This window comes from Neovison vison, chromosome 6 (genome assembly GCF_020171115.1).
Source record: "Neovison vison isolate M4711 chromosome 6, ASM_NN_V1, whole genome shotgun sequence".
Taxonomy (NCBI): domain Eukaryota; kingdom Metazoa; phylum Chordata; class Mammalia; order Carnivora; family Mustelidae; genus Neogale; species Neogale vison.
Window position 1 is genome coordinate 108,100,184 of NC_058096.1, and position 9,143 is coordinate 108,109,326.

Below are 9,143 nucleotides of genomic sequence, written 5' to 3' on the forward strand. Positions count from 1 at the left end.
CCTTGTGACTGTGTCTCTACAATGTTTCTCATTCCCACTCAAGTCTCCCATATCCTTTACCCGCCCTATGGCATTACCCACAGACACGGCTCATGCACTATCGGTATCAGTTTGTGGCTGGTTTCTGGAGACAGCAGGAGAGGGTTAGAGACTGGTTACCTGCAGAGAATTTGCCATCTGCTCCACAAATCACAATGGCTTTTACTGTATGGTCTGTTAGAGCTTTCTGCAGTCCCGCTTTTATTCCATGGAGTACAGCCGTGCTAAAAGAAAAAAAATACATGAGGCATTATAATTTCTACCATCTCAGTGTTTTTTTCCTTTTCTAGCAATGAAAAATGAAACATACACACAATGGATAAAAACCTTAGTTACTTACTATTCAGCTTTCACTAATTTAATCAACTGATAATATGTATGTCAGGGTTCCTGGGTGGCTCAGTTGGTTAAGAGTCTGCCTTCGGCTCAGGTCATGATCCCAAGATCTGGGATCGAGCCCTGCATTGGGCTTCCTGCTCGGTGGGGAGCCTGCTTCTCCCTCTCCTTCTGTCCCTCGGCCCCACTCATGTTCTCTCTCTCTCGCTCACTCTCTCTGTCTCATATAAATAAAAATCTTAAAGAAATAATATATATTTCAACTGTGAATTAAGTATGAAGCTAAATAAATGAATAAACTTTTTAAAAAATGTATTTTCCTGAACTTTGTTGTAACTTTGACCGCTTAGAAGCAGCACTCATCAATTTTAAAATATTATTGTACACCCTCTATGTACAGGAAAAGGAGTTTACAACATTCTAGGAAACAACAAAATATTACACCATATGCTGTAATAAAAGTACAAGAAAGTGATGTGGACATTTACAAAGAGAAGAACTTACAATTTGTCATCCTAGCAAAATATAAGAAAACTGAAATAATCTAAAAGAAACAACCCAAGAGATGTGTCAGGGGCTTCAAGTCACCCCAAATATCCAACCCTTCCCACTTTCTTTCAAGTATGACGCATCTAGTTTTTAGCTGGATATGTGACTGCCAAAAGTGAAGACTACATTTTCTGGCCTGTTATGCAGTAAAGCGAGTGTAAGGCATTAAATCCTGGACAATAAGATGATACTTTAAGAGTCTTTAAAGGATTGGGAATGCTTTTCTCTTTTCCTTTTCTGGCAGGAATGGGGATGTGATGGCTAGATCATGAGCAGCCATCATGGACCAAGAGGTGGAAGCCATATATTGAGGATGGCAGAGCAAGAAATAAATAGATGGGGTCCCTGATGACTGTGGAGCAGTCATACCATTCTAAGACATTGCTGTGAAAGAAATCAACCTTTCCTTGTTTAATCCATTACTCTTTTGAGTTTTCTGTCTCTGAAAGCTGAAACCAATACTAACTAATTTAAGAGGCAAAGGCAAAGTCTGGGAAAGAAAAGGCATGTAACAGACTGCTACATTTCCTTAATGAGGGAGTCATCTACAGAAGAGAGTCAAGATTAAATCAGTCTGCTGAAGAAAAAGAGAGCTGAAGGTAAATCCTCTGGATACATCCTCATTGAAGAAGTGGGAGAGGCTCAGCAGAGTGATTTAGTACCAAGGGAGCCCAAAGTCACAAAGATCAAGAGAGGAGAATTTGCCAAGAAGTAGAGGATCAATGAGTGTCAAGGGTTGGGGAAGGAGGAGAACCTGGGAAATGTGATGAGGAATTGCTTAAAGGAAAAACGACAGAACCAGAGTCCAATTTTGCACTGGAATTCTAAGAATTCTGGGTAAAATATCTATTCTAGCATATAGGATGAAAAAGAAAAAAAAAAAAACTTAAACTTTTTTAAAAAAACCAACAAACTGCTAGAAAAGCCAAATTGCTCAGATTAACAACTATGAGTTAAAATATCAGGAAATAAAGGAGATACTGGTATATATTAACTCCTTTTTACCTAGTTACTTTTCATCATTTAACCTAGATGACACGAGACAAAACCTCTTGGCTTTGACTGGTTATTTAGAAACCAAATCTACTAGGAGTACCTGGGCTCTGTTGGTTAAACACCACTCTTGATCTCGGCTCAGGTCATGATCTCAGGGTCATGGGACTGAGACCCCCCCCCCCACAATCCCCCCACCACCACATCCAGCCCCACATGGAGTCCCGAGCTGCTTCGGTGCTCAGCAGGGAGTCTGCTTGAGATACTCTCTCTTTCCCTCTGTCCCTCCCCCTGTGCTCGCTCACTCTCTCTCTCCCCCTCTCTCCCTAAAATAAATAAATAAATCTTAAAAGAAAGAGGAGGAGGTGAAAAAGAAGGAGGAAGAGGAAGAGGGGGAGGAAAGGAAGGACAGATGGAAGGGAGGAAGGAAGAAACCAAATCTGCTAATGAAATTTGGACCCATCCAGAACACTCAAGTTCAAAAGGCAAATATTTCCTCTGGGTAAATAATGGTTGCAAAAGTAGCCAAAATCAGTGCCACTGAGGACAAGAGGCTAGCTTCCCCCCTTTCAACCAAACTCTACTCTTTTACCTCTTATGGTCTCGCTAATTTTGCAAAAATCAAACACAGGGAAATGAAAATGGCTGTAAACAGGCACAGCTTTACCAGATTGAATCCGACAAAGGGACCACAGCCTTGCAGCAATGAGTTTACATGGCTTAAGAAATAATTTTCTCTGGCGCCTGGACAGCTCAGTGGGTTAAGCCATTGCCTTCAGCTCAGGTCATGATCCTGGAGTCCTGGGATGGAGTCCCGGAATTAAGTCCTGAATCCGGATCCCAGCTCCACGGGGAGTTCGCTTCTCCCTCTGACCTTCTCCCCTCTCATGCTCTCTCTCTCTCTCTCTCTTAAATAAAATAAATAAATAAAATATTTTTAAAAAAGAACTTCTTAAAAAAGCAAGACAAAAGAAATTATTCTCTCCCTTTAATATTGTCCAAGAATGGAGAAATTTGAGTCTAGAGTAAAGATAACATTTTCATGGGTGCTGAGCAAAGCTCTTTAGCTTCTGTGGCTTTAGGAGGTCTTTCATTTGACAGTTTTTTTAAAATACAAAGGTCATCATATTAAGTTTGTAGCTTGTGACCAGCATTTTTTAAATCAAAGAAATAGAAGAGAAGAGAAAAATAGAATATGACAAATCATACACCATCTAAGGATAAGGGTTCTGTTTTGGGGGGACTGTTTGTTTGTTTGTTGTTTGTTTGTTTGTTTGTGCCCAGTACGGAGCTTGAAATCACAACCTTCTCCCCCAGATTAAGATCTGGGCTGAAATCAAGAGGCAAACACCTAACAGACTGAGCCACCCAGGCGCCCCATAAGGATAAGTTTTTTTGTCCTACACTTTAGGATCTTCAGCATAGGTAAATTTCACCACAACCTTAGGAGATAGATACAAACTTTTCTCTCGCAGGGTGGGGGTGGGGGGTGGGGAAGGGGCAGGCTAAATACAAGAAACGTTTAAAATTGCTATGAGGAAATAAATAAATAAATAAATAAATAAATTTGCTATGAGAAAATACTTCTAGTTACGGGTATAAGACTGTGAAACTTTTTCCCCAAGTTCGTGATGGGCATGGTTTGTCATTATAAGCAGAGGCTGACACAGAGTCCTAATGTCTACTACCTCTAACTAAAACACAGACAAGTCCGAAATGGATTTGTAGTCATATCACTTACATTTTTCTTCATCAAAACCAAAATAACAGATATTTTGCTTTTTTTTCTGAGAATGGCAAGAAACTGGACATATTCTTATGATTTTATTCCTGCACCTTTTTTGTATTATTAAATGCAATAACTTGTATTGAAAATAAGAATTATTCTAATACTTATGATAAAATCAAATTTGATGACACTAAGATAAAAATTCAGTTAAAATTAGCAAGCCTCCTCATTCCAGTCTCTCTCTCTCTCTCTTCTTTTTTTCCATTAACATGTAATGTATTACTTGTCCCCGGAGTACTGGTCTGTGAATCATCAGTCTTTTTTTTTTTTTTTAAGATTTTTTATTTTATTTATTTGAGAGAGAGAGACAGTGAGAGAGAGAATGAGCGAGGAGAAGGTCAGAGAGCGAAGCAGACTCCCCATGGAGCTGGGAGCCTGATGTGTGGGACTCTATCCCAGGACTCCAGGATCACGCCCTGAGCCGGAGGCAGTCGTCCAACCAACTGCGCCACCCAGGCGTCCCTGAATCATCAGTCTTAATTCACAGCCTCACCATAGCCCACAGCCTCCCCTACCCCCAGCCCCAGCAGCCCTCAGTTTGTTTTGTGAGATTAAGAGTCTCTTATGGTTTGTCTCCCTCCTGATCCCATCTTGTCTCATTTTTTCTCCTTCCCTTCCCCCCACCCCGCCTCTCAAATTCCTCATATCAGAGAGATCATATGATGTTTGTCTTTCTCTGATAGTCCAGTCTCTTTTTTGCTCCAGTGGTATGTCCTAAGGATGTTGACCAAAGGTCTTTCTGCTTGTTTTATATATTCTTCGTAAATTATAGTTTCTGCTAATCCTACTGAGAATGGGTGCCTCTTTCCTGGTCTGATGGATCACAATCCTTTTAACAAAGATATGCAAGAACCAAATGTATATAATTGAACATTTTTAAAATAAAAACCAGAAAAATCACCGGTTTTGAAAGCACGGCTGTTTAAGTACACTGCACACATCTGTGTCAAAGTTTATACCAAGGAAGGTGCTCCACGATGAAATTAAAGAAGGTAACTGCACAGTCGTTTTTTGGGAAATGCTACTTAATGCGCTTTCTCCAAACATATCTTCCAATGAAGCACCAACGCCTTCAGTTTAGAACAGATCAGGAGAAAGAACTTTGCATTTCTCTGCCACATCACAGTTCACCTGTTCTCACTGCCTTGGAATTAATGAGGACCTTTGTTAATTTTTTTCCCCCCACAAACGTGAAGCCACCTTCTCATCGGCTTTTTAAATCTTTCAGTCACACATTGGTAGGGCGGTCTGGACTTGGGGCTGGGAAGTGAAGGATCAAGGTCCGGCCAGCATTGCTACCTTTGGAACCGAACATACACTCGAGAAGTCAAAGCTGCTAACAAGCAGAAGGGCTGAGCACGAAGCTGGCACGGAGGATCCGGTCGGAGCCCAGCTCCCCCACTTAGCCGCCATCTGCCTGCCTCTGAGCCTCAGTTTCCTCGCTCGGGAAACAGCATCAGAGTTCGCAGCGACGTTCACAAAGCTAACCGAAGCACCAGGCCGCGCCGCGCGCCGCCGTTCCGTCTGTGCCAGTGCCCTTCTGCGTTCAAACCAGCCGCGGGGTGAAAGCCTCGGAGCGGGCAGGCGGCGGAGGGCTCGCCGTCCGCGGGCCGGAGGCGACCGAGCCGGTTACCTGATGGCGTTGACCGGCGGGTTTCGGAGGCGGATCAGCGCCAGACAGTTCCGCAACCGCGTGTACTCTGCCATGTCTCCTCGCTCGCGAAAGTCGCCTCCGTCTCCCACCGCTAGGCTATGCCGCGTTCCCCCCACCCCGCGCGGGGCCGGCCTCGCGAGGAGGGGCGGCCGCAGGGCCAATGCGAGCCGGGCGCCGCCTTCCCCCGCCAGTCCTCCCACTGCTTCTCCTCCTCCACGACCCCAGCCCGGCTCTCGGCTGGCGCTTGTGCTCTCGTTCTCAGTGCTGGCTCCTAGCACGGCGTGGGTCAGAGAGGACGGTGGAAGAAGGGTGCAACCGTAAGCAAGTCCAAGTTTGCAACGCTGCCTTCTCTGGACAACTTCTGGGTTCGCCAAGCTGGCGGAGCTGTCCTCATCAGTTTTCATCTTCATGATCCTTCTTAACAGGGATAGATACCTGGGGTCTTGCCATTCAGGTGATAGGACACAGGCTTGCGACTTGAAATACAAGCACCATAATTTTACTTAAACCGGAATGGGACCAACCACTTACAGAACAGTCATTTTATCTGTCTCACTGTAACGGCGCAGCCTAGTGAAATGTGTGGGTATCTTGTCTGCCCTAGCTTTCTCTTTCTTTAAAAAAAATTCCCCCAGTTTTGTTGGGATATAATTGACATACATCACTATAAAGTCAAAGGTGTACCCCATAATGACTCACATCGATTGGAAAATGATTGCGGCAGTAAGTTTAACAACCGGCATGTGATATAGATACAAAAATAGACAAAAGGGGGGAGACCTCTTTTCTTCTTCTGCCATTCCTAAGCATCGTGATTTCTAATCATTCAACCTCGAATTGAGCAGCTATTAAAATAACCCAGACCCAGCCCCTTCCCTCCAAAAGCACACCACCAAAACAAGGTTTTTCTAGATGCCATCAGCTCTGGTGGTCCTCCCAGTCAGTCCATCAGGTGGTCAGAAGGCAGTCTGGAAGTCTCAGAGGAGAACAAAATGAAACAATAGTATGCTTTTGTTCACTGGTGTTTCACAAATCTCAGCAATGATAAGGGACTGTTTTCATATTCTTTTACCTATTGGGAATAAAAACAGGTTCTAAGTCTCAAGAAAGTAGGATTGGCTTGAAGCCCTGGGAACAAGCAGCAGTCGGAAGGTATCCAACCCATCACAGACAGCCAATCTAGCAAGGACAGCCCTCATTTCTAATAGCCAGCCAATCACATACAATGCAGTGCACGCCTCTCGGTTGCCGACAAAAGCCAGCTTCTACAGGTGATATCCATCTCTGATGCCTCTGAAAATTTGCCAACTTCTCAACTCCATCTTGCTCAAAAACATGATGTAAGATCAATAGTCGGCTCTGCCTGGGAGAAACTTCATGAGCAACCTAGCTTTCCTTATTCCAGGAAGTGACAGATTCAGCTTCATCTTCTTATTCCAGATACTGGGCTCTAGGGGAACAACTCACAGAGGCCTCCTAGCAGCCTTGAGTGTCTCCACGAAGGCCATGTAGGCAAGACTGAATAGCTCTGAATGCCCTGAAGTTCTTCTTGGATCAAGAGTTGATAAGCATGGTGTGGAGTTGTCTCAAGGCAGGTTCTCACATCTACCTTGGAGGTGTGAGCCATAGGTCATTTCTTATCTAGTTCCCCAGTTTTAGTTGACTGCAGAACTTTCTCCCTGGTGCAAGCTGCTAACTTCTATGTGAATCTATAGAACTGCTCGACAGTAATTTAGAGTTGGGCTCTTCACCAGGGTAAGGACAAAGGTAAGCAAGCAAGGCACCCAGTGGGCGAAATGTAAGAGAGCACTCACTCTCAGTATCCTACACCTGCCCACCCCGCCCTTTTCCTCAGTAACAGAGCGACTCATTGTTCCTGTGATCTCTTATCTAGCCTCTCCTGGTTGGGGTCATCCTACGGGACCAGGGATAGGGAAGGTGACACCAAGCGACTCTTTCACTTGTCTGTGTGAATAATAAACTGTCTAAATCCATTCAGTCTCCTTACAGATCAAACCTATGGAAGTGTGGCAAACCAATCTAGCAAGCGCCACCATGCTGCCAATGACAGACCACCTGACCATTTGATAGTCTCCTGAGCATTGCAATGAATTATGATGTTCTTGAGTTGTCTTCTCATTTGTCCCAAGAAGTGCTACTTCACAGGATGTCATTTCTCTTGGCTAGTGTACTTCAGCATCAACTGCATGTTGAATATTAGCTTTGCTTAATTATGACTCTTTCACTGTTGTGTTGCAACTAATGAAAATAGATCAGTTAATCAGAAGGGGTGTGTGTGTGTGTGTGTGTGTGTGTGTGTTTAAGTAAATTCTATGCCCAATGTGCAACTCAAACTCAGGCCCCTGAGATCAAGTGTTGCATGCTCTAGAAGAGGTTTTAAAATTATAAGACAAGGGGCGCCTGGGTGGCTCAGTGGGTTAAAGCCTCTGCCTTCAGCTCAGGTCATGATCCCAGGGTCCTGGGATCGAGCCCCATGTCGGGCTCTCTGCTCAGAAGGGAGCCTGCTTCCTCCTCTCTCTCTCTCTCTCTCTCTGCCTCTCTGCCTACTTGTGATCTCTGCCTGTCAAATAAATAAATTTTTTAAAAAATTATAAGACAAATAAAAGAATGTAAATATAGAACTTTTGTGTGCTAGATCATGCAGATATATACTCACAATAAGAGATGTCTATCTACTTGATTTGTGTTGTAAAACTTTATTCAATAGTGGCATGAAGCCATCAGGGCTGACTTCTCTGGTAAACCAATCCAATTATTCTGGAACAATTGCTTTCCAGCTGGAGTGATAAAATCTCTCACATGTTCTCTTCCATGTGCTTCCCTCTTTCACTGTGGGACATAAATGGGCACAAGACCTCAGAGAAGGAGGAGCCACAGATAGAAGCAGTCTGACTTCTCAAGTGATCTTGTGTGACAGACTGGCCTGCTGACTAGAACCAACATGGACTGTCATAAGAGAAATAAACAAATGTGGGTCTCTTTGTTAAGGAATTTTAACTTGTCCTGTCTAATACAATGAAGAAATGGGCAGTGACTACACCCTTCCACAGTGAAGTTGGCTGACATTTGAGGAGAAAAGCTGCTCACATAAGTACTTGAAATAAGAGATGCGATATAGTGTCTTCACTGTGCCCATAATATTAGTAATGACAATTTCTATAATTTCAAATGGCTCGCTCAAGTGTTGAGCATTGGAGATAACACACACACGGTATTCAGTACCTTCATGATGAAGATAAGCTATCAGGATTCCTAAAGAAGTCCCAACTGTGGCAGAAAAACGACTCAGTCATGACAATTATCTTCACTGATTAAAATGTGATCAAGGACGTATTCTTTTTTTTTTTTTTAAGGTGTGGGGTTTTTTTGTTGTTGTTCTGTTTTGTTTTTTAAAGATTTTATTTATTTATTTGAGAGAGAGAGAGAGAGTGAGAGAGAGTACAAGCAGGCATAGGCAAAGAAAGAAGCAGTCTCCCAGCTGAACAAGAAGCCTGATATGGGACTTGATCCAGGACCCTGGGATCATGACCCTAGCTGAAGGCAGACACTTAACCGACTGAACCACCCAGGCATCCCTCAAGGAGGTATTCTTGAGCATATTTAAAGATCATGCCTGTAGGCTGCAACAAAATCTGAACTCAATGTAGCCAAAACTTAAACTGAGAGCCCATTCACTGCTATCTCCCATATTTCAACCTCCCAGTTTTTCAGAGAGTGCTGCTTCTCACCTATCATCAGCGAGATCATATTCATGTTTCCCTA

At 43.5% G+C, this 9,143-nt stretch overlaps 1 protein-coding gene across 1 annotated transcript in view; it reads right to left on the minus strand.

Annotated features, from left to right (window-relative positions):
* The window catches only part of EHHADH (enoyl-CoA hydratase and 3-hydroxyacyl CoA dehydrogenase), a 49,315-nt gene extending 43,844 nt beyond the window's left edge, over window positions 1-5,471 (minus strand). Inside the window, exons 1-2 of the mRNA XM_044251927.1 lie at window positions 5,340-5,471; window positions 160-263 (exon numbers count right to left, since the gene is read on the minus strand). Of these exons, the coding sequence (XP_044107862.1) occupies window positions 160-263; window positions 5,340-5,413 (178 nt within the window). The 5' untranslated portion in view covers window positions 5,414-5,471. The remainder of the gene's footprint in view (window positions 1-159; window positions 264-5,339) is intronic.
* Window positions 5,472-9,143: the final 3,672 nt, after the last annotated feature.